This window comes from Solanum verrucosum, unplaced genomic scaffold (genome assembly GCF_900185275.1).
Source record: "Solanum verrucosum unplaced genomic scaffold, falcon-dt-bn FXZP01000199.1, whole genome shotgun sequence".
Taxonomy (NCBI): domain Eukaryota; kingdom Viridiplantae; phylum Streptophyta; class Magnoliopsida; order Solanales; family Solanaceae; genus Solanum; species Solanum verrucosum.
Genome location: NW_026020049.1, coordinates 779,108 through 805,652, shown reverse-complemented (window position 1 = coordinate 805,652; position 26,545 = coordinate 779,108). Strand labels below are relative to the sequence as shown.

The 26,545-nt window shown below is 35.5% G+C and overlaps 2 protein-coding genes across 3 annotated transcripts; both read left to right on the top strand.

Annotated features, from left to right (window-relative positions):
- The first annotated feature begins 573 nt into the window (after positions 1-573).
- Positions 574-26,418, top strand: LOC125823061 (splicing factor-like protein 1). 2 transcript variants are annotated; one of them, XM_049502474.1, is made up of 2 exons: positions 574-2,914; positions 26,248-26,418. In XM_049502474.1, exon 1 carries the CDS (start codon positions 588-590, stop codon positions 2,883-2,885), a length of 2,298 nt encoding a protein of 765 aa, XP_049358431.1. In that variant the 5' UTR covers positions 574-587; the 3' UTR covers positions 2,886-2,914; positions 26,248-26,418. The 2 variants fall into 2 exon arrangements, with proteins under 2 accessions (XP_049358431.1, XP_049358430.1); XM_049502473.1 differs by lacking the exon at positions 26,248-26,418 and adding an exon at positions 3,671-3,960.
- On the top strand, positions 669-24,086 carry LOC125823108 (splicing factor-like protein 1). The gene is made up of 2 exons (XM_049502531.1): positions 669-711; positions 21,904-24,086. Exon 2 carries the CDS (start codon positions 22,170-22,172, stop codon positions 24,084-24,086), a length of 1,917 nt encoding a protein of 638 aa, XP_049358488.1. The 5' UTR covers positions 669-711; positions 21,904-22,169.
- Positions 26,419-26,545: the final 127 nt, after the last annotated feature.

Here is a 26,545-nt window from a genome sequence, read left to right as displayed (position 1 = left end):
ATTTTTCAGACCATTTTCCCAAAAATAAAACTAGACAAGAAAACACCTACAAGAAGGATCATAAGTAGAGAAGAAACATATATACGAACTTCTCTACTCGATTCTCTATTATGCAAAGATGGAGATCAAATTGAGTATAGAATTTAAAGTGTTAGTGAGAAAGGCAAATATACCTCCAAAATTTCAAAACTGATATGCATATATTCTTCATTATACTTTAAAGTTATATATATTCTTACCGTTAATTTTTAAGTAATATATACCCTTAAATCCAAAAGTACAATTTATTTGATTATATCTTATTTTTACCAAAAGAATTTTAAAAAACCATCCACCAAAACAAGCATATCTTGGATTAATTTTTGTTTACTCAATTATAACCCAAAATCACTATATTGAGTCTTTTTAAGTAAAATAAAATAATGTTTGATTTTTCTAATTCTTTTTTTTCTTTTCCCACTTTTTTCTATCTAAAAATAGAATAATATCCAAACCTAAACATACTGGTTTGGTACAACCACAAAATGTCAAGTCTATAAATACACGCCCTGTTCCGTATTGCCTTCCATAATTGACATTTCTGTACAATGGATTCCCAATCTCAATCTCCCTCAGTTGAAACCCTAGATCACAACTCATCACTAAGCCATGCCCAACTTCACGCTTCTGACAATTCCGGTCCAAATCAAGCATCAGAGGAGCAAAAACTCGGTGAATTCACTCTGAAGCGCGAGATTCAGAGGCCCTTATTGTCGGAAAACGGGGTGACAAACACTCACAGCGGCACCGACAGGGACCAATCAGGCGGTGAGGAAGAAACCAGCAGTAGAAGGAGACGGAGGAGCCGTTGGGACCCACCTCCCACTGAATCAACCAATGATGGGAACGGGGGCGGTGATGGAAGTGGGACCGGAAGAAAGAGGAAGTCGAGGTGGGCTGACGATGAGCCCAAACCCGTTATTCAATTGCCGGATTTCATGAAAGATTTCACTGGAGGTATTGAGTTTGATCCTGAAATCCAAGCTCTTAATAGTAGATTACTTGAAATTAGTAGGAAATTGCAATCGGGTATGCCCTTAGATGATAGACCTGAAGGTGCTAGGTCGCCTTCGCCTGAACCTATATATGATAATATGGGAATTCGTATAAACACCAGGGAATATCGCGCACGAGAAAAGTTGAACAGGGAGAGACAGGAGATTATATCACAAATCATTAAGAAGAACCCTGCTTTTAAGCCTCCTGCTGATTATAGGCCTCCCAAGCTTCAAAAGAAGCTCTACATTCCCATGAAGGAGTTCCCTGGTTATAATTTTATTGGGCTGATTATTGGTCCAAGAGGGAATACTCAGAAGAGGATGGAAAAGGAGACGGGAGCAAAGATTGTAATTCGAGGCAAAGGGTCAATCAAGGAGGGTAGGTTCCAGCAAAAGGGGAATTTAAAACCTGACCCTGCCGACAATGAAGATTTGCATGTGTTAGTGGAAGCTGAGAACCAGGAGTCCGTTGAAGCTGCTGCGGCTATGGTGGAGAAGCTCTTGCAGCCTGTTGATGAAGTGCTCAATGAACATAAGAGGCAACAGCTTAAGGAACTTGCTGCTTTGAATGGAACAATTAGAGATGAGGAGTTTTGTAGGCTATGTGGTGAACCAGGGCATAGGCAGTATGCATGTCCTTCTCGCACCACCACCTTTAAGAGTGAAGTTCTGTGTAAAATATGTGGTGATGGGGGACATCCTACTATCGACTGTCCAGTGAAAAATACTACCGGCAAGAAAATGGATGATGAGTACCAGAATTTTCTCGCAGAGTTGGGAGGTACCATTCCTGAATCACTAACAAAGCAAAACTCAGCAACGCTAGCTCTTGGCGCGGGAAACTCAGGAAGCAATCCTCCTTGGGCAAGCAATAATAGTGCTGGTGCCAGTTCACATCCTGGCTTAGGGTCAAGTATGCTAAAGCCAAAGGAGTTTGACGAGACAAACTTGTACATCGGTTACTTGCCACCTACTCTTGAAGATGACGGTTTGATCAATTTATTCTCTCCATTTGGTACCATTGTGATGGCTAAAGTTATAAAAGATCGTCTAAGTGGTCTGAGTAAAGGTTACGGATTTGTTAAGTTTGCGGATGTTCAACAAGCTAATAGTGCTATAACTAGCATGAATGGCCACCGTCTTGACGGAAGAACCATTGCTGTGAGAGTTGCAGGTAAGCCGCCTCAGCCTGCTGTGCCTCCAGGACCTGCTCCGGCAATGCCTTCATATCCGGTTCCTAATCAGGGCATGGGCGCATATCCATCCCAGCAGTATGCAGCTGGTGGTCCCATTGGCAATGCTCCCCCTGGTAGCTATCCCCCACCTGGTGCTCCAGTTCCATGGGGGCCACCTGTGCCTCCTCCATATGCCCAGTACCCACCTCCTCCTCCTGGCGCAGCCATGTATCCTCCTGTTGCAGGTCAACCCATCCCTCCATATGGAATGCAGTATCCTCCTTCAATTCCAACAGCATCTTCTGGTGCCCCTGCTCAGACTGTTTCTTCTGGTGAAAACCAACAAACTTATACGTCTCCTGTTGAGGCACAGCAAAGCTATCCTCCTGGACTGCAATCCCAGAGTGTCTATGGCAATTCTGTCACAGCAATGCCACCTAATGCTCAACCTGCATACCCAACATCATCATACAGCTATCCATCTTATTATGGTGTTGCACCACCACCTCCTCCTCCATCTGCATCCCAGTCCAATGGGAACTATTCACAGGGTATGAGTAATGTTCCCTGGGCTCCAAATCCACCAACTCATGCACCTCCATCATCAGCGGAGAAGCCTGCTTATGGCGCGGATGCAGAGTATGAGAAGTTCATGTCAGAAATGAAGTCATGATGCAATTGCTGTATCACCTGCACTATTAGGTGGAAATTTCTTACCAAGTCTGTTTCCAAATTTGCTATTTGGTCTCCTCTGTGTGCTGTTTGGTGTTCACTTTTTTACACATGTATACATCCTCATCTTCACGCGAGTATGCATACATCTTAAATTTTGATTCTTTTTAAATCTTTTAATTTGAAGTCTATTTTTCTAGTGTTGGATTTTGACTTGAAACGGAATTTAAAATAGTAGAGGAGATTTTTGAATTTATGGTCTTAAACTAAGAAATGTATAATACACCAAAATGTCGTTTCATATTGTAGTCTTGAACATGTGACATGTTCAAAGTTAAATTTAAAATTTGACCAAAAAAAAAGAAGAAGAAACAATTCTTTTTGAAATGAACTAAAAAGGAAAGTAAGACATAAATTAAAATGGGGCAGTGCAATTTCTTTTTTTTTTAAAACTTATAATAATTCTATTATTACTAAAAATTGGGCCGCTCTAATTTGGATGCCTTATTTTCGCCGGCTCTGTTCTCCACCAACCTGACTCTCTCTCTATATATACGTAATATGTGTGTATTGGTTTGTATGTTCATGAATTCTTGAAAGATATGGGATTCTTCCTGATTGCAAGTATCTATATTCAAACCTTGTGCCCATCTTTAGTTCATCTTTTTTTCTTCCCCTTTCTGTTCGCTATTTTTTTTGGGAGCAGTGAGCATTTCATAATTATTTGTTACTTCATAATTTTCATTCTTAACGCTTCTCCTTTGTTAACGTTGTAATATTTGGCAGGCTGATGTGTTGGAGCATTTCACCTGATTTCTTCCCTCTTGCCATGACTTAGTTGTTGGAAGTTTCGGACTCACATCTTTAACCTTGTTGTACTGTTATGCAGAGAGATGAGACATTCAGTTCATTCAGCTTGTGTTGGAGCATTAAATCAGTGGATTATGGATATTAATTATGCTTTTTGTAGGATTCGTTTCTGGGGATTGGCTTCGAGCGTTGTTTTTCAAATTTTATTTTAATGATTTGTTGAATTTTCTTGATGACTAATCACTGACAGTTTGTGTTTCTCTCCACCTCGTCTTCTTCACCACTAATCTCCTTTGCTTTTCTCTTTTAACTTGGTTATCTCTTTTACTTTTCTGGGGTCATTTAACTATTGAGAGTTCAGAAAGCAGCCTGATGCTTGCCTATGCTATTCCTCCCAAAAGGTGATGCATCTTCAAATTTTCAAGGTTCCCAGGGTATGTGAATTTGATAGTGTGATGACTGCATTCACATGTCTACGAATTAACTTGATTACTCGTTCTGATACATTTTTCAGATGTATTGTGACAGGAAAAGATGCTTGTATTGGAATGTATTATCCTGTGCTGGACTGATTTGTGTCTTAAATCACTTATCCTGTTGGGTATCTTAATTTGAATTTTATTTTGGATTCTGTGATGTTTATCAAGAAAGTTCTCTGTGCAATGGGAATTAACTGAAGCCCATCAGGGAGAAGTGAGAATGAGTAGCATTTAAATGTGATGGGCTAAACTAGGACATTTCCAACCTGGCTATGAACCTTTTATTGGGGGGGTGGGGTGGGGTGGGGGGGGTCACTTTGAATTTGGACATTATTATCTTAGATTTTGATTTGTGGCTCGGAAGTTTTAGAGAAACAAAATGCACTAGCAGGAAGAGTGGCGAATCACATAGTAAATAGGAGACCTTGTGAGGATGAATATATTTGTACCAACTCTTCTTTTGTGCTTGTGAAAACGTAGTTGCAGACATTTCAAGCTACATCTCCCTAAGAAGTGGTTTTTCTACTTTTAGCTCTTCAAGGCTTTGCTCTCATTCAATCATTCTCTTGAGATGTAATTTGCTTATGTTAACTTATTTAGTAATTTTTGGGGAAATAAGTTGGGTGGGATGTTGTCCCCAAGTGTTCACAAATTAACTGTGGATATTTTTGGTTGGAACTCGAGACATGGCTTCTTGTGGGTTCTCATCTTAGGAACTATGTTCGTTAATGCCTTAATATTTCTGTTTGGGATCCACCAATGTCTGGAGTTCTTGAGACAAATATTTGTGTAATCTGAATTTCATGTCCATTGGAATCAATTGGTCTCAACATTCTAATTAGTTGAAAACTGCAATTCTGCTATACGGGAGAATGTTGATGCTCATTGGATTCAAAAGATTGCTTGCGGATAAAAATAGTTTAAATTTTGCCTATCAAAAAGAATGGTTTACATTTATATTGTCTAGGTGTTCTCTTACAATTTTCTTCAAAGACTTTTAATCAAAAGTCTCTCATGTATGCAGTATCACTCAAAAGTTTTTATATTACCCTACAATTTGTCTGGTTCCCTTTAGAATTTTTAGCAACACATTTTACTTAAGTTATCTCTTTGATGAAGTGGCTTGTTGTTTTTGTTATCTAATGCTGCCACCTATGCTATTAAGATATTATCAGCTCTTCCTTCCTTTCCCTGGTCCTGGTTTGTCCCTTCTACCTTGTGTTTTGATCTGTCTGATGTAAGTCTTGATTGGTCCTAGTGGTGGATGCACGGGTTACATTTTTGCATGGTACTTTTGACAACTTGATTCTCTTGGTTTGTGTGTCATTTGAATTTGGGTTTGTTCTTGCTCTAACTTCCTTTGAATCATGAACTTTTTGTCATGGTGATTGGGAGTTTGTCATTTGAGTTTTGGGTTTTGTGTCTCATCTTGCTTGGGGTTGAGGTGTACTAGTTGTTGCTGCTTTGTGCAATAAATGTCTTGGCCAAGATTGTAGGACTATTTAAGCTTCTGATATGGTGGATCATATTTTTGCATAGGGCTGTATTGGGGTTTGAGATGTTGAGTAGCTGAACTTTAGCCTGGGTATGGTGAGTTTGGATAATGCATGGAAGCTTAGTATTTCTGTTAAGCAATTGGTATTTTTGGATATAGGTTTACTATTGCTGAATGGTTTTGTTTCTTTTTCCTTTTTAATTAATCCTTCCGTTCTAGACTAACTTCTTTAAGTTGGTTGTTAGTAGCGCGTACTGTGATAGCAGCAGGGATGGCTCCCCCATTTCAGAAGGTCTCTTGTTAGTTCTATTTGTCTCCTGATGTAGGTAAGCTAGCTGCTGGCTGCTTATTGATGTTGGTGTCCAATAGAGTTCTTTGCTCTTCATGCCTGGAAAGATGTAATGCAGGCCAAATTCTTCTTAAGAAATTTCATGTATCGGGCTTGTTGTACTGTCAGAATGCACGACAGTTCCATCCCGCCTCTAAATTATAACTTACATAACACAATTGAACTAGGGAGAGGATGGGTAAAACTTATCCGCACCGGGTGTTTACACCAAGTCAATACATGCATGCCATGTGTTTAAACTTATAGTTCATTTTACTTAACCATAATTAATTGACATGTGTTTTACTTCATTAAATCACGTAATAATGAAAATTGCATTGGCTTGGTGTAAACATCCGGTGGGGAAAAGTTTTTTCCGAGAGGGATGATGTTGTCTAATAATGCTTCCACAAGTAAAAAGTTGATGTCACTGTAACTAGTCGATTATAAGTATGGGGTAATTGCACTAAAACACTCGTATAATGTGAGTTAGTTTGGACATGCATTCCTATATTTTAAAATTAAATACTTGCCCGTTTTACACCACGAAAATCTTATATTTACACCTGGTATATTTATATTTAATGTAGTTCAAATTATTTTATGAATTTGAATTTAATTCCTCTCGTTTAGCATGAGTTGGTTTGGGGTTTTCAATTATCAAATTAAATCATTTGTGTTGATTTTCTGAATCTATAAATCAAATCAAATTAGTAAATTTGGATTTTTAAGGGTTTTTTTGATAAAATATTTAGATAAACATATAATTAACTTGTGTTTTAAATGTTTTTCTAGTCTTGTCAAAATACAACTATTTAAAGTGTTTCTTATAAGAATAACATCAAATATGAGATAAGTGATAAAATCAATATATTAAACAAAAAATAATAATTGAAATCTTGTAAATTAATAAGTTATAATGGAAATGATTATAATTTATAAGTATTAATAAGTGTTAATTAATCACAACTAAATATTAATGAATTAAATTAGATTATGTATTGTAATTGTTGAATCAATGTAAAACTAAAGAACATGTATTCAATGTTCAACTTGCTATTTCTTACATTATTAATCTTTGTATCAACGGCCCACTTAGGGCTGAATTGTTTTTTTTTTCTAGTATTAGTATTAAATTGATTTTGATTTGAGCTTTATTAGAGTTATCTTTATTGAACAATTTAAAATTCTAAGTATCAAACTTGAAATAATAAGTTAAAAGATAAAAACTATGAAAAAATATAAGAAATAGTTAGAAATTATATTAAAGTAAATACTTTAATGTAAAAGATGAAAATTTTAAATTATATATATAATGTCAAATTGGCATGGTTTGGGGTTGATTTTTTTTAGTTAAAATCAAATCAACCCTTGTATAATTGGGTTTTTTTTCAATATGAAATCAAGTCAAATCAAATCACTAGTAATTTTTTTTTTATTTGACCCGATTTTCAGTTCTATATTGTACACCTATGTTTACAAACATATAGAAGACTTAATTAGGCAACAAAAAAATATTTTCTCCATTAATTTAATTTCAGATGAAGAAATCACATAATTCAGCATCCCAAAACAAAAAAATTGACTACATAGGATCCTAAATATACATCAAATACTATTGAAACACATTATCTTTAATGAACCTAATCTGGGCTAGGACTGAATTATAGATGATTGAGATTCTTCAATTAAAGATTTCATATTCGAATTATAGAAAGTAAAATAATTTTATTGAAAGTCTGAATTTCATATCTAAACTGTCACTTATTAGTTTGAGAAATACACATCGTGTGTAATACACTATCTCTTTTATTTGTAAAAATCTTGTCACATGACATTCTACATGGATAAAATATTTCAACTTGACAAAAATTAAATAAACTACTAATATTAGTGAAAAGCTAAAGATTAATGTATTCTTACCCTTAAAAAAATAATTATTTTTTTTAAAAAATAAAATTTAAAATATTTTTCTCACCCCTCCTCCCCTCCTCCCCTCCTTATAATTATTTGTTTAAATTTCTTTTATAAAATATTTATAATTATTTGTTTAAATTTCTTTTATAAAATATTTTTAAAAATTTCAGACCTCACCCCTCCTCCCCTCCCCCTCCTTACTAAAAGAAATTTTGATATTATTTTTATTTTTGTAAAAAAATAAATTTCTACTCCACCCATCTTACCCTCCGCTCCTTTTTTTTTTATTTTTTTTACATATTTCTCATTTTGTGTTAGATACATACATATACTTTTAGAAAAATATTTTTTGTACTTGCGTACCATATATAACAAAAATAAAAATTTATTTTTAAAAAAGTCTTGCGGCAAATATATATATAACACAAAATGAGAAATTTTTTATTTGAAGGGATTGATGGGGGGTTGGAGGGGGGGGGGGGGATGAAGTAAGAACTTTTTTTACAAAACTTTTTAAAATTTCAACACAAAACGAGGAAAAAAAAATTGAAAGTAGAGGGTTATGTGTGGTGGGGTATAATCTTTAAAAAAAATATTAAAATAATATCTAAATTATTATTTGAAGGAGTTGCGGAGGGTGGGGGGAGGGGGAGATGGAGTAAGAACTTCTTTTACTAAACTTTTATAAAAGATATATTTTTTAAAAAAACTAAAAAGTTAAGTTGGGGGGAGGGGGTAAGGTGAGAGGAAGTGGTGGAGTGGGGAATAGTAATACTTTAATCTTTAACTAATACAAATATTAAAACTAATAATTTATTTAATTTTTATCAAGGTGGAGTGTTTTATCCATGTGGAGTGTGATGTGTCAAATTTTTTAAATAAAAGAGAGTGAATTATCATCATGATGAGAGTGTAATAAAAGAGAGATGTGTGTTTCTCAAACTAATTAGTGATAGTTTATGTATGAAACTCACACTGTCAATAGTTTATGTATGAAACTAAAAAAAAAAGAATAGTTTAAGTGTGTTTTTTATTTTTATCTCTAAATACAATTGTAACATATGTTGAGTGGACACATCCCTTTTAGTCCTTGAAACACTTTCTTAGAGCATATTATATTGCAATAAACTAACTCCAGATATTTTTTGTTAAAATATGATTAAGCTCGTGTTTTGAAGTTTTGGATAAATTCGTATATTTTTTTGAAACTTGTTAAGATGATTGAGGTGAAAATTCGAGAGCTCAGAAATTTTTTGTCACCTGTTGAATCATATTATAAAATTTATAAATTAATTATTAGTGTTTGTTGTATCATGATTGTGAGATCAAACATTGTTATCATGAAGAGTTAGTTGAAGTATTGATCAATTAAGAGGAATTTGTGCTTCTCAACTGCTATCGCAAAGAATAAGGCATGAAATTGACCAACACATAACCCTTTTTATAGTAAACACAAAGTAATAATTTTCTAGCCCCTATCACTGTTATACTTGATTTTAGTGTAATTTCCATGAAAATATGAGATTAAACTATAATTTGAATTAGTTTTAACTTAACTTTCTAAATTGAAAATTTAGGGATTTGACAATAAAATTGGACAAAAAGTCGATCATAGAATTGAATTCACAAGTTTATAGTGACCCATCCATGTAATTTATTTTGATATTTGATTGAGTTGATCTAGTGTTGACTTTTTTCTAATTAGACACATTTTTTTATTATTTGTATTTATTGAAATTGTTGGAGGCCGTTGAATTGGAAATTCAAACTGTGCTAGGTTGAGGAATTTTCACGTATTTAAGGAAAGTATATTGTAACCTATTTAATATTTGATTTTTTGATGTTATAATTTAACTTTTGTATTATTTACTTTTAAATACCTAGTACGATGTGGGGCAAACACTTACTAGGACATATATGCTATTTTGTGTTAAATACTGTGATTTATAATTATTTCTTTACTTCTTCTATGATATTGTTATGATTGAAGTGTTTTACGTTATGCACATATTTGTATAACTTGAGACATCGTATCAGTTGTGGACAATATTTGATTTACGTACGGTCAATAACCTTGTCATCCCTATGAATAATTTGAATCAGACTTATCAACACCTTCCTCACAATTTCCAACTTGTAAGTAATTATCAGCTACATCAATTAAAATGTAGAGTAGTCAAATATATCAATTGCACCATTAACAATTCTGAATTATGCTTGTATAAAAAGGGATCGGGGTTTTCTAGTCTATAGAAATAATCTCGCTACCTCACAAGGATTGGGTAAGGTCTCCATACATTTCACCCTCACTAGATTACTCTGGGAAAACCTACTAGATATATTGTTGTATATATATATTTTACCTATATTAGCAAGTAATGTGTAACACCTCAGAAAATTTTCGAACTAAGACGCGAACCGTTCTTCGTAGGGAGTGAGATTTTACCAAGGAATTAAAAATTTCTTAAGTGTTCAGATCACTAGATGTAGCATCTTGAGTTCCAAGAAGAACTAACGAGAGTTCATTCAAGTCATTCCTAAGTTCCTTTAAGTTTTGGGTCAACTTCAAACGACCCTAACTTTCAGTACAAGATGAGTTAGGTGGCCCATAAGATATAAAATGAAAGTTCTTTGAATTATCTTTCTAACGCCACCGAGTTTGCTAAGTTTCGAGCTCGTATGAGGGAGATATCCCTGTTTGAAGTCGCGCTGCCCAAGTAAGGAAAGTTACCCAAAAATAGTAAGGAGTATTTTGGTCTTTTCCTTACCCAATCAAATTTAATTCGTTTTTAGTAAGGTTTTAGGGGTATAATCTGATTAGGTTCAGTTTTATAGTCCTAATATATGCCTAGGGTTTTAGTTGAGAGTTCAAGAAGAGAAGAGAAGAGAAAAGAGGAAAGAATCAAGGCATTCGTCAAGGTTCTTGAGTTTTATTGCGGATTTTCACCATGGGTTTGATCCCTAAGAGGTATGTAAGTTTTCATAGTGTTGGGTTCGTTCATCCACACACCAATCATGAGTTTCTTTTACGAATTTCATCCATAAGTTTGAGTATGTTGAGTTCTTGATGAGTTCTTGATAAGTGTTCTTGAAGTTCATTCTAAATCTTGTTTTGTTGAGGTTTTGATGAATTATTGAGATGAAAGTTAGTGATTTGAGGGTTGTTTTGAGTGGATCAGTAGGTACATACGATGAGTATTCGATTCTAAGTGATTGGGGAAGAAACCATTCGATTCTAGGCAAATTAGGGTCCGAAAATGAGCAAACAAAATTCGTCGGGTTTTCTGGGTTGGGGATTGGCGTCCTGCGCCAACCCATGCGCCCCAAATACTCTTCTTTAGTTTAGGGACTAGTGCCCCGCGCCACTCAGTGTGCTAGGATCGCCTGCCCCGTCCAGTTTTTTTCACGACCCAATTTTTCGAGTCATGATGACACCTACTATAACCCATCAATAGGTAAGCCAACCCGTAACCCGGAACAACAAGAAATGGGTCTGAGGGAAATAACTAAACAAGAGTAGGCAAAATTTAAGATAATAATATAAACATGCGGAAGCAAACCAAAACATATATATACAAATAAAGATCCCTCCCAGAACCTGGAAGTCACTAGTACAGAGCTACTAACAAAACGAGTACAAGTCCCAAAAGTGGACCACAGAAACTGGACTATCTCGAAAGGTAAAAGACAAGTCTATATATATACAGATGGAGATTGAAATAGTACAAAATGCCGTGTGCTCACCCCCATCTCCAGATCAAACTGCTCCAAGCTTGATATCAACGTTGACCACTGTTGCTCGGGTCCGCATCATGAAAACAGATGCAGAACGTAGCATGAGTACCAAAACAACAAGTACCCAGTAGGCATCATAGGCCAACTGTGCTTGAAAAGTAAAGGCAATATGAAAAGAATGAATAGCACAAACAGGGGACAAGAACGGAAGTCTAAGTAAACAATGGAATGCACACGAGTGTAGAAAGAACTAACTAAAGTAATTTATAAGCTAACTACACCTAACTGGACCCCATAAGTCTAGAAGGTACACTCGTGCACAAGTTTAAATAAAAATCCGAACGACCATAAGCCCGACGAGTACACAAAATAACTATAACTAAAGAGAACTGTATCTGAGAACTCAAGATTGGAGAACATCGAACCAGAACCTCAACCCCAATTAGTAGAATCTGACAGTACGGAGGTTGGACCTCGAACCAGATGCTCACCAGAAGTACTCAAGTAACCAATCACAAGTATCAAGTTACTGAGGCCGAACCTCTAACCGGATGCTCTCCAGAAGTACCAAGTAACCAATCACATGTATCAAGTAACTGAGGTCGGACCTCTAACCGGATGCTCTCCAGAAGTACCCAAGTAACCAATACCAAGTATCAAGTAACTGAGGCAGGACCTCTAACCAGATGCTCTATATAAGTATCCGTGTGATCGAGACCGGACCTTGAACCGGATGCTCTTCGAAAATATCAATTAGGTCGAGGCCGGAGCTTGGATCCGAATGCCCGACTAAAAGGTGCTAATTTAGTTGCTGAAAGATTCCCAATCGATCCATAATCATAAATGTCCATGGAACGCTGTCCATACTTAGCCAATCAATGTAAGTCCTTGGAACCGAATAAAAAACCAAATTCAAATCGCAGAACCTGGTATCGCCGACGTAACTCGTGAAGCCATAGTATCGAAGAAATAAGGATAACTATCGTCGGAGCAAGCGTATCGCCTAGCTAAGGCCCAAACTATCAGACTCAAATTTGCTACACCAGTCTACATGGATCTAAGCCGATCGAGTGACGTCGGGGTAAAACCAAGACCTATCGGTTCCGAATCATGCATTTCTAAGGCAAGCCTTAGTCAAACCTAAACTAAGGCCCAACATGCTTCAAATAAACAATAATCAAGCATACAAGTACTCCACATAACAAAAAGGGTTAATTAATAACACATAGCATGCTCACAGTTAATCGATAATTCCCGAAATAGGTCGAAAATATGATTTCTAAACACTTATGCATAATTTAATAACTACCCATCCCAAATCCCAACTAATCAACTTGCAATCATATTCTCGAGCTCAATCTAAGAGAGGGAAGCCGTAACCTACCCGTAGGTCGAACATGCGCGCTCCAAACTACTCCGCCAGAGCTTTTCCCTTTCGAATGGCCTCGGATCGCTACCACTCAGTCAAAAATAGAATCACAACGTCGTTACGGTCGTTTAGACACTAAATTCGCAAGAAACAGAGGCGGACCAATTTTGGGGTAAAAAAATGGGAAAAGTGGGACTTGCACCGAAAATTCCAGAATTAACCCCAAAAATAGGTTTTAAACAGCTCCCCAAACTTGTGTTCCAGATTGGAACACAATTTGGGGATCGAAACAGTCCCAACACGAACATGCAATGAAAAACCCAAAATTACGCTAAAAAAGAACAACAATAGCAGCTGCTATTTACAAGAAATTACCAGAAACGAGGGACCAACTGTTGAAACCCACCATACCAAGACGATCCTCGCAAAAACTTTCACAATCTAGATTCTTGAATCACCAAATTCGGACCTAAAATGGCCAAGAAATCATCTTCCAAACTTCCCCAAAAATTGAGCTCGAAAATGAGCTATGACATCAGCTAAAACATAGTTCTTACCTCCAAGGAAGCTTCAAATATGAATTCCCACCATGCCAAACCGTTCTTTGCGAAAATCCTCACAAGATGGAGCTTTAAATCACTCAAATTGGAGCTCTAAAGCTCAAGATATCACACTTTTAAAATAAGGGTTGAAAGCTGAAATAGGGCTTTTAAAAGACGAATCTAGTCGCTAAAAATCCCAAAATCTGGTCGTTAAAAGGGTTGTACCAGATTTCAGGTTTTGCTATTTTTTTTTGAAGTCTCCGACGTGGTGCTTGGAATTCGTTCGGAATCTCGTGCATGCATACGGACTATGCTACCCCACTAAATTCAACGTTACGGACTCAATGGAGCAGTTGGAATTTCTCTTGATAAAAAGTGGGTCTCACTCCCAAAGGCCATTTTTAGCCCAATTCCACAGCGGGACTCGGGATTAGACCGAAAGCCTTGGGAAGGGAACGAAAGGTCTTTCTAGACCAAGCTCGACATTCCAAAACTAACCGCGCTGATGAAATTTTTATCCAAGCGCGTTTTTTTCCAAGAATGTTGACCAAAGTCAACCTTAGGCCAAATTTCAAAAGCTAAAACGCTTAATGGTCTAAACTCGCACCGAATGCCTCGATACTCATGCCAACCATGCTACTAGCCTAAATTGTTCATTTCGGAGCTGATGGAACCGTCAGAATTCCATTTTGAGGTCGTTAACCTGATATTTTGACTAAAGTCAACTTTTCAAGGTTTAGAAGCTCCAAAACAGAGAAATGAGCCTAAAACGACCAGGCGACCGAACAGTCAGTGCCAACAAGTCATAAATGACTTGGGGTTGCTATAGGAATGCTCTAAATGTTGAAATGAATGTATTAACTCAAAAATGACTTGGAGGGTCATTACAAGTTTGCAGTCGGTTGCTTCGTTTGAGTTCTTTTAAAGTGTACCTTCACTCCCTTTTGATTCTAATCACTCTAAACTACTTCTAAACACTAGAAATCATTCATAACAAGAATCATAACCTTGAATTCATAATTTAAATTCAAGGTAGAGTTAAGAGTTAAGTTTTGAGAGTTCTTCCGAACATTTTGAGAAAGTCCCTTTGAGTCTTTTGAGGAGTCTTCTACAATTTCTAATAACTTGTTTCAAGACTCGAGCAAGTGAGTATGAGAATGTAGAGAATGTATTCATGAGTCTACTTTATCATCACGAGATCCTTCGTATCATGAACCATAACTCTTGAATTCATAATTCACATTCAAGAGAGAGTTAAAAGTAGAGTTCAAGAAAGTCTTTGAGTTCAATTGTGAATCCTTTGAGATCAACTATCGATTTGAACTAAGTTTTGAGGAAATAAGTATGAGAATGAGAAGAGTCATATGCATGAGTTCCATAACGTTCTTTAGACCCTTGAGTCGAGTCGTTTATGCTCATAAATTCCGCATGAACTCTATACATTGAGTGTCTTCGAGAGGAGTAGCATCTTCGAGTTCTACGTCTTGAGTATTGAGTTCCCAATCCTTTTGAGATTATATTCCTAGTCATGATACTATCATATGTTACCCATTAAGGTCCTTGCATTGAGTTGTTCATGCCCATAATTCCTCATGAACCCTATGAGTTGAGCATTCTTGAGATGAGGTAGCATCATGAAGTCCTCGAGTTGAGTTGTTTGTGCCCATAATTTTGCATGAACCCTCTGAGTTGAGTATTCTTGAAATGAGTAGTATCATTGAAGTCCTTGAGTTCTGGAGTTGTTGAATTCCAAGTATCTCTACAAGAAAACTGTGAATTACATGAGAATTTTTCCTAGGAAAATTTTTTGCAACTATTTCATGCGGATTTTCTTGCAAAAGTTTTAAAGTCCTCAATATTAGAATATATTACCTACGAAATGTATATTTCCAACAAATTCCGCAGGTAAATTTGGCGCCATTTTGCGCCAAACATGAACTTGCGATATTACATGGGAAAAAGTAATGGCAAGTACATTATCTCTAGCTAAATCTGCAGGTACATGAACCAAAAAAATATTTTAAAATAATTTTTTTATTCCATAGAAAAATCCCCAGGTAATTCATCCTACAAATTTTTCTGGAGATATTTTGGTGAAAATTTATGTGGGAATTTTATTACTTGGGAAATTATTTGGGGATTAGTTGCTGTGAAATTTGTTGGGGATTTATCTAGGAATTTTATTACTTGAGAAATTATTTGGGGATTAATTGTTGTGAAATTTGCTGGGGATTTATATTTGGGGATTGACCTGGGGATTTTATTACTTGAAAAATTATTTGGGGATTTACCTAAGAATTTAATTACCTGGGAAAATATTAAGGGATTTTTTGAGAATTTACGTAGAAATTTCGTGACTTGAAAAATTAACAAATTACATAAAAGAACATTATAATAACATTAGTAGAAGCAATTTTAATAGGAAAATGTTAAAATGGAAGATAACAAACACACACATAGATATATGTAAAAGTTAAGCACTATTTTTAATTACTTCCCCATTGATAGAATTATATAAAATGAAAAAAAATAAAATTACTTGTATTTCCAATTGATATATTTTTTTTTTTACAAGCATTAAAAATGATATAATTTCTCTATAGTAAGTTATTAAATGATATTTATTTCTAAATATATAATTACGTATTTTAAAATATAATTATTAAAAGATAACTTTAAATTATAAATACCCCACATGTCTAATAAGATATACTATTAATTGTTGATTATAACTTCCTTGCACATTAAACTTATAAATAAATTTATATTTTCAATTATTTATTTATAAGAACTTTGTACGTATAATTTAAATTTTTTCTATATTTAATATGCTTAGTTATGATATTATCTCATCGAAAGTATAAGCATAAAATTTTCATGATATGTTGTGTGGCAATGATTTATTTTAAATATATAAATAATTTTCATGTTTCATTTTTTAAGAGTTAAATCACATGAACTTTAGCTAATATTTTAAGATATAATTCGTTACCATATTAATATGAGATGACTTTATAGCTCTTTTTATGTAATTTATGAATATTAAAATTGTATTTTTAATATTTAATTTAATTTAATTTAATTTAGCTTTAAAAATTAATCAAATCGAAGAACAACACCAAAAAGTGATATAATATCTTTGGTACTTCTTGTACCACATCGATGGAAGACCCTAAGATATTAGCATATATAATGCTAAGAGTTAGAATATTGGGAGAGTGGAGCAATTATGTATGGGTGGGCACTGGATAGACAATGGTATTTAATATAGGTAATTGGGATTGGGATCAAGGGTTAACCATTTAATATGGGTAGACAATGGTATTTAATATAGGTAATAAAGAAGAGGAGTGTATGAATGGATAAATACGGGTCTCTAATCAAGAAGAGGTGTATACGTGTATATGAGGTTATATAAACTAAATAATTAACTATGAGAAAATAATTAATATTGCTTAAAATAAATTTCTTAAAAAATTATTAAAATATTTTCATGCGGCTATATTTGTGAAAAAAATTGTAAGAAAATTCCTATTTTGTTATTTTTTACCAAAAAAAATTAGGATATTTTTAGTATTTTTTTGCAAGAAAATCCGCAAGTAATTTACATGCGAAATATAAATCCCTAGGTAAATTACTTGCGGATTTTGAAATTCGCAGGAAATAATTACCTAGGAAGGTTTTACCATCGGATTATTTTTGGTAGAAAATCCGCAGGAAACTTAAGTTTCCTGCGAATTTTCGTATACAATCCCTAGGAAAATTCCCATGTAATCCACACTTTTCTTGTAGTGTATTGAGTTCTATGCATGATTATTGAAAACCTTGAATTGAGTCGTTCACGTCCATAATTCTGCATGAACCTTATTTTAAAAAGTCTTTTTTCAAATTGTTTTAAAACTTGTTTTAAAGACTTGAGCACTGAGTTGAGGAAGAGTGGACCTGAGTTCATTTTCTTTAAAATGATATATGAGAACTAAGTATTCCCAAGAGTAAATATTTTTACATTTAAGATGAGAGGAAACTGAGATTTCCAAAAGAGTTTTGAGCAGTTTGAGTACCATCTCTTTTAAGAGAGAGATTTTGAGTAATAATCTCAAACTACAGAAAAAGTTATATTTTTAAACATATGAGCTATTTACATTTTGGGAGTAGTATTGAGCACCGATATGGGGACGAGTTTAGATAACTCAAGACTCCATAAACCATGTAGCCAACGTGGGTAGAAAGGGTCATACTTTTTAGATGATTCCTTAATGTTTTTTAGTATAGACTAGTGGATTCACTTAGTTGAGAGGTTCTATACCCCGGCAAGGTATAAGATAGTTCTGGCAGCGTGGGCGAGACGTTGTATCATCATATAGCTCATAGTGATGGTTGTCGGTTAGAGAAACTCCCAAGAGTTATATTGTATTTTTATATACAAACTGAGTTATTATTGTATTTTTCAATATATTGAGTTTCTATCTATTGTTTTAAAAGCTTTCCATATATCGCATCTTTTATTGTTGCTTTATCTTGAGTTGAGTATCTTGGGTTGAGTATCTTGAGTTGAGTACCTTTGAGTTGAGTATCTAATGTTTGAGTTGAGTATCTTATTCTTGAGTTGAGTTTAGTTGAGTGAGTTGAGAAGAGGTAAGTATGTTTCTTTTTTATCAAGTTCAAGCTTATGTTTATGTTTTAGAATTCCCCTTTCATGCTCGTACATTTCATGTACTGAGCCATTTGGCCTGCATCGTTTCATGATGCAGATACATGTATTCAGGGTCATCAACCAGAACTTCGTTGATATCACATGGAGTTCGAGTTAGCTATGGTGAGCCTCTTTGCTTTTAGAAGATTTCATTTACTTTTCAGTTTTGTTAGGATGTCATGAGTCTTGGCTCTTCTTCTATCTTTGTCATTTAGAGACTTCATAGATAGACAGTAGAGTTTGAGAAGTCTGTTTCATTTATCTTAGTAAATGTTTTAAAGACTTGAGTTGCCTATTGTTGGCTAGTTGAATATTCTATTTATATTCAGAGTAAGTCATTTGAGTTAAAGCTTTGTATTTGAGTTTCATGAATTTTATTCAGTTTTTAAGCTTTTGTATGCTTGAGTTAGTCTTTCGTTTGTAGTCAGCCATGACGAGGGTTCGCTTGGGGACCAACAATGATTCTCGAGTGCCGATCACATCCAGGGTGTAGACTCGAGTCGTGACATAATGTGTCTTATTTCAAGATTTTAGATTTTATGTTTTAAGGAGGTTTACGTATAAATATTCTTAGGATAACTTGATGGTGTAAGAAAATATTCATGATGACGTCATATAAATTTTAGACTTATATATTATCACACTAGTGATATTATGATAGAATGAAACTCTTCAATGGTTGAGTTTGAGTCCAAATAGTTTCCTAATATTACATGATTGGTTGCACAGTTAAGTTACTATAGTATAATATTAAGGATAAACAATTGTAATCTTATCACTATATTGTTTGAATTATGCTTTGAGTGTAAGTTAGCTAGTATTTAGGAGATTTACTCTCATATATTTCAAACATGATGTAAATACTATATATATAAATGGAAGATACTATCAGTTTAACAAGAGTCATTATAAAAATCTCTTTCTTTAACTTGATATATGAGCAATGTGCGATTCCTACTTCTTATTCTTTTATTCCCTCCCTAGGCTTCTGAAAATCAATCTTCTTGAGCCAAACAATCTACTTGTGCTCTATTAGGAGGATCAAACAACAAAAGTTTTTTTTTATCTCATCTCAATTTTACATTTAAACAAGATAATTATCTACTGTGAAAGACTATAATCAGATATACTCTTGAGGTGTTTAACTGGAAAAATATTTCGATTGTACCCGGATGCCCACACTCAAGGTTGTGTCACCATCAACCGACCATTTTTTGGTCCTTGTTGCGTCCTCGTCCATTTCTTCACACCCCGATAGTTCAATTCTTTCATCCAGTACACCATCATCCTCATCGCCTCTCTTTTCTACCACCTCTCAACACTTAAAACCACCCAATCCATCTATTTCTCTGTCTCCCGTTTCCACTTCTCCACGTTCTGTTTCTCTATCTTCTACCCTTCCTTACCGTCGTTAATCCTCAACTTTTATATACCTCATGTCTACTAGAGCCCAAACTAATTCTGCTTATGCCAAGACATTCTTATCTATTGTAGACCACCTTCTCCTCTTCTCCAATGGAACAAAAACCTATAAGCAAGCAAATCTCATCTCCTGAATAGTGTGAGATCACGTCACATGAGTATAATTTCTTGATTCGTAATGACACTTCATTCCTCGAGCCATGTTTTTTTCATGTCAAAATTGTCGGGTGCAGGTGGATATTCAAAATTAAACGACATGCTAATTGGAAAATAGAGTTGTATAAAGTATATCGTGTGTATCACTAAAAAAAGGGTGTTGATTATTTTGATACCTTTGGCCTAATTGTGAAGCATACTACCATTCAGGTGGTCTTATCACTTGCTTGCGGCTGGTCACTTAAACCACTTGATGTTAATAATGCTTTCTTAAATAGCGATCTTCAAGAGGCTTTTTACTTGTCTCAGTCCCTTGGCTTTGTCTTCAACATCCTAATCACGTTTGTCGCCTAAGAAAAGTACTCTATAGTTGAAACAATTTCCTTGAGCTTGGTTTATAAAACTGATTTTTTTTTTGTGCAACAGGGATTTCAGAGTTGTTATACTGACTCCTTCCTATTTGTTCGCAATCGTGGCTCTAATCTTACTTACCTTCTCATCTACGTGGATGATATCATTCTTACAAGTAATGACTCTAATTTTATCTCCACCTTTACAACTACTTTGAACTCTGTTTTCTCCCTTAAAGGACTTGGAGAATCTGAGTTTCTTTCTTGGCATCACAATGGTTCTTTGCTACTATCTCAATCTTCATACATCAAAGATCTCCTTAAGCGTAGCCACTTTCAAGATGCTAAACCATTACGAACCCATGTGAACTCTACTCTCACACATTATGGACCGCTACTTTATATCGTAGTATTGTTGGTGCGTTGCAATATGCCACCATTACTCGTTCAAATATTTATTATCCTGTTAATTGAGTTTGTTAGTTTATACATGATCCTCAGCTATCTCATTGGCATGCAGTTAAACACATTTTGCGCTACTTTAAGGGAACTTTTCATCTTGGTCTCCAATTTTTTTCCATCATCAGATCAGCCTCTTCAAGTTTAATATGTTGTCAACATTCTTAAACGCCGCTCTCACCATGGCTATACAATTTTTCTAAGGGAAAATCTTGTACGGTGGTCGTCACAGAAGCACCGATGCAGAGTATAGATCATTTGCCTCTGCCACGACCGAAGTGGCCTGGCTCAAGAATCTATTATTTAAATTTGGTGTCACTTGCACCAAGCTACTCGTGCTCCTCTTTGATAATCTAAGTGCACTTTATATGTGTACCAATCCATTTTTTCACAATTGATCAAAACATATCGAGATTGATTATCAATTTATTCATGAAAGAGTTGAGCAAGGCTTATTGTTGTTTATTTGTTATGTTCCGACTCAAGATCAATATGCAAATATCCTCACAAAGGCACTTGGCTCATCTTTTTTTATTCATTTCTGCGACAAGCTCAATATATGTACACTACAGTTGAACTTGATAGGGGATATTAAGGATAATAGTCTTATCACTATAGTTTGAATTATCCTTTGAATGCTAGTTAGCTAGTATTTAGGTGATTTACTCTCATGCAAAGTCTATCTCATGTATTTCAAATCTGATGTAAATACTATATATATGAATGACAGATACTCTCCGTTTAAAGAGAGTCATTATAAAATCTCTTTCTTTAACTATTAATAATATTGCCTTTTAAGTTTCTTTAACCTAAAATGCACACCCATAAACAAATCTCTAAAAAAATAATAGAGTAGAATTTGACCAAAATCGAAAAACTAAATTACTAATTCATGTTCATTAATCAAAATAAATTATTTTATATTCATTTATTTATTTAAAAGGTAGTGTAAACTTACTTGCGTAAAATGTGGTGACATTTAAATTGGAAGAGATGGAGAAGAATAGCATCCAAACCCAAACCTACTTGGATGTGGTTTGGTACGACCACAAAATGTCAAGTCTATAAATACACGCCCTGTTCCATATTGCCTTCCCTAATTGGCATCTCTGTACAATGGATTACCAATCTCAATCTCAATCTCAATCTCCCTCAGTTGAAACCCTAGATCACAACTCATCACAAAACCTAGCTTCATATGATGCCCAACTTCACGCTTCTGACAATACCGGTCCAAATCAAGCATCAGAGGAGCAAAAACTAGGTGAATTCACTCTGAAGCGCGAGATTCAGAGGCCGTTATTGTCGGAAAACGGGTTGACAAATACTCACAGCGGCACCGACAGGGACCAATCAGGCGGCGAGGAAGAAACCAGCAGTAGAAGGAGACGGAGGAGCCGTTGGGACCCACCTCCCACTGAATCAACCAATGATGGAACCGGCGGCGGTGATGGGAGTGGGACCGGAAGAAAGAGGAAGTCAAGGTGGGCTGATGATGAGCCCAAACCCGTTATTCAATTGCCGGATTTCATGAAAGATTTCACTGGAGGTATTGAGTTCGATCCTGAAATCCAAACTCTTAATTGTAGATTACTTGAAATTAGTAGGAAATTGCAATCGGGTATGCCCTTAGATGATAGACCTGAAGGTGCTAGGTCGCCTTCGCCTGAACCTATATATGATAATATGGGAATTCGTATAAACACCAGGGAGTATCGCGCACGAGAAAAGCTGAATAGGGAGAGACAAGAGATTATATCACAAATCATTAAGAAGAACCCTGCTTTTAAGCCTCCTGCTGATTATAGGCCTCCTAAGCTTCAAAAGAAGCTTTACATTCCCATGAAGGAGTTCCCTGGTTATAATTTTATTGGGCTGATTATTGGTCCAAGAGGGAATACTCAGAAGAGGATGGAAAAGGAGACGGGAGCAAAGATTGTAATTCGAGGCAAAGGGTCAATCAAGGAGGGTAGGTTCCAGCAAAAGGGGAATTTAAAACCTGACCCAGCAGAAAACGAAGATTTACATGTGTTAGTGGAAGCTGAGAACCAGGAGTCACTTGAAGCTGCTGCTGCTATGATAGAGAAGCTCTTGCAGCCTGTTGATGAAGTGCTCAATGAACATAAGAGGCAACAACTTAAGGAACTTGCTGCTTTGAATGGAACAATTAGAGATGAGGAGTTTTGTAGGCTATGTGGTGAACCAGGGCATAGGCAGTATGCATGTCCTTCTCGCACCACCACCTTTAAGAGCGACGTTCTGTGTAAAATATGTGGTGATGGGGGACATCCTACTATCGACTGTCCAGTGAAAAATACTACCGGCAAGAAAATGGATGATGAGTATCAGAATTTTCTGGCAGAGTTGGGAGGTACCATTCCTGAATCATTAACAAAGCAAAACCCAGCAACGCTAGCTCTTGGTGCTGGAAACTCAGGAAGCAATCCTCCTTGGGCAAGCAATAATAATACTGGTGGTGCTGGTGCCAGTTCACATCCTGGCTTAGGGTCAAGTATACTAAAGCCAAAGGAGTTTGATGAGACAAACTTGTACATCGGTTACTTGCCACCGACTCTTGAAGATGACGGTTTGATCAATTTATTCTCTCATTTTGGTACCATTGTAATGGCTAAAGTTATAAAGGATCGTCTAGGTGGTCTGAGTAAAGGTTACGGATTTGTTAAGTTTGCGGATGTTCAACAAGCTAATAGTGCTATAACTAGCATGAATGGCCACTGTCTTGATGGAAGAACCATTGCTGTGAGAGTTGCAGGTAAGCCGCCTCAGCCTGCTGTGCCTCCAGGACCTGCTCCGGCAATGCCTTCATATCCGGTTCCTAATCAGAGCATGGGCGCATATCCATCCCAGCAGTATGCAGCTGGTGGTCCCATTGGCAATGCTCCCCCTGGTAGCTATCCCCCACCTGGTGCTCCAGTTCCATGGGGACCACCTGTGCCTCCGCCATATGCCCAGTACCCACCTCCTCCTCCTGGCGCAGCCATGTATCCTCCTGTCGCAGGTCAACCCATCCCTCCATATGGAATGCAGTATCCTCCTTCAATTCCGGCAGTATCTTCTGGTGCCCCTGCTCAGACAGTTTCTTCTGGTGAAAACCAACAAACTTATACATCTCCTGGTGAGGCACAGCAAAGCTATCCTCCTGGAATGCAATCTCAGAGTGTGTATGGCAATTCTGTCACAGCAATGCCACCTAATGCTCAGCCTGCATACCCAACATCATCATACAGCTATCCATCTTATTATGGTGTCGCACCACCACCTCCTCCTCCATCTGCATCCCAGTCCAATGGGAACTATTCACAGGGTATGAGTAATGTTCCTTGGGCTCCAAATCCACCAACTCATGCACCTCCATCATCAGCAGAGAAGCCTGCTTATGGTGCGGATGCGGAATATGAGAAGTTCATGTCAGAAATGAAGTCATGATGCAATTGCTGTATCACCCTGCACTATTAGGTTGGAAATCTCTTACCAAATCTGTTTTCAAATTTGCTATTTTGTCATGCTCTTTGATGTTCACCTTTCAGGCATTTACACATGTATACATCTTAAATTGCATCTTAAATTGGAGACATTAAATTTTTTGATTCTTTTTAATTTTTTTAATTTAAATTCTATTCAGCTATCTTAATGTATTTAAGATTATTTTTAGAATGCAAAGTGTTTTTTTTTTACTTTTTTTCTATAAATAGTACTCAATTTGTTTCAATTGTTTGTTGGATTTGTCTCGACACGGAATAAATAGTAGATAGTAGAGAAGATTTTTGAATTTATGGTCTTAAACTATGATATGTATAATACACCAAAGTGGCATTTAATATTATGGTCTTGAACATGTTGGGTGGAAAGTAAAATCAAAATTTGAAAAAAAGAATCATTCTTTTTTAAACGAACTAAAAAGAAATGTAAGACAAATAAATTAGAATGAGGCTTTACAATTTTTTTTAAAAAACTTTAATAATTCTATTACTCCCTCCGTTTAAAAAAGAATGACATCCTTTGCTTTTTAGTCTTTTTTAAAAGGGAAAAGGCTCAAATATGCCATCGAACTTTCAGAAAATGCTCATTTATGCCATCCGTTAAAAGTTTGGCTCATCTATGCCATTACCGTTTAAGAAAAGGCTCTTTCATGCCATTATTTTTTAACAGTGATTTTGCAAAACCATTTTTTACATGTGGTCAATTATAATTCGGCCACGTTATTATTTTATTTATAAAAAAAATCAAAATTCTGAACAAAAATTGAATTAAAATAACCCACCCAAGTAAAGACCCACCCAAATTTAAAAAAATCCCTATAACCCATCTGTAACCCAATTCTTTAATTCAATTTTTCAATCTAAAAAGCACCCAAGGAAAAGGTATGAAGTAAACAAGAATTCTTTTCACTTTATGCCTAGATTTATATATATTCTTTTTACAGGGTAGCACCAAATATCTAATTTTATTACCAAAAATGATTGCATAAGCCGTGGCTTTTATTCTCTTTCTCAGTGGGCTTCAAACCCAGTAAAGCAATCACTGTTTTCTGATTTTGAGTATAAATCTGGAAAAAGTATTACAAAGAGTGCTTTAGAATAGCAGGACCCTTAATATAACGAACTGATATGCCTGATCACATTTAAGAGTGCAAAATTCATCGGAGAAGGAGAAGAGTTCGCCGTCCTTAGAGAAGTGAAGAAACTTCTTTTCTTAGTTAGGGTTTTTAGATTAAAAGTGAATGAAAGGATTGGGTTACTCTTATAGGGATTTTTTAAAATTTGGGTGGGTCTTTACTTGGGTGGGTTATTTTAATTCAATTTTTGTTCAGAATTTTGATTTTTTTATTAAAAATAATAATGACGTGGCCGAATTATAATTGACCACGTGTAAAAATGGTTTTACAAAACCACCATTAAAAAATAATGGCATGAATGAGCCTTTTCTTAAACGGTAATGGCATAGATGAGCCAAACTTTTAACAGATGGCATAAATGAGCCTTTTCTGAAAGTTCGATGGCATATTTGAGCTTTTTCCCTTTTTAAAAAGAATGACCCCTTTCCTTTTTTGGCAACACTTTAATTTTAACTTTACACCCGGCATGTTCAAGGCCACAAGATTAATGATATTTTGGAATATTTGACAACTTTAATTTAGGACCACAAAATTGAAAAATCTTTTTTATTTTCTTAAACTCGGTGTCAAGTCAAACTTGACCAACAGAGAGTATTACAAAAAATTGGGCCCCTCTAATTTGGATGCCTTATTTTCAAAGGCATTGAGCCGGCCCTGTTCTCCAGCAACATAACTCTCTCTCTCTCTCTCTCTCTATATATATATATATATATATATATATGTAATATGTGTGTATTGGTTTGTATGTTCATGAATTCTTGAAAGATATGGAATTTTTCTTGATTGCAAGTATCTATATTAAAGCTTGTTTCCGTCCCACGAATACTTGGTTGCTTTTTAGTTCATCCTTTTTCTTTCCCCTTTCTGTTAACTATTTTTTTCTGAAGCAGTGAGCATTTCATAATTTATTTGTTACTGGATGATTTTCATTCTTAACGCTTCTCCTTTGTTAACGTTGTAATATTTTGGCAGGCTGATGTGTTGGAGCATTTCACCTGATTTCTTCCCTCTTGCCATGACTTAGTTGTTGGAAGTTTCAGACTCACATCTTTAACCTTGTTGTACTGTTATGCAGAGAGATGAGACATTCAGTTCATCCAGATTGTGTTGGAGCATTAAATCAGTGGATTATGGACATTAATTATGCTTTTTGTAGGATTCGTTTCTGGGGATTGCCTTCCAGCGTTGTTTTTCAAATTTTATTTTTATGATTTGTTGGATTTTCTTGATGACTAATCACTGACAGTTTGTGTGTTTCTCTCCACTTTGG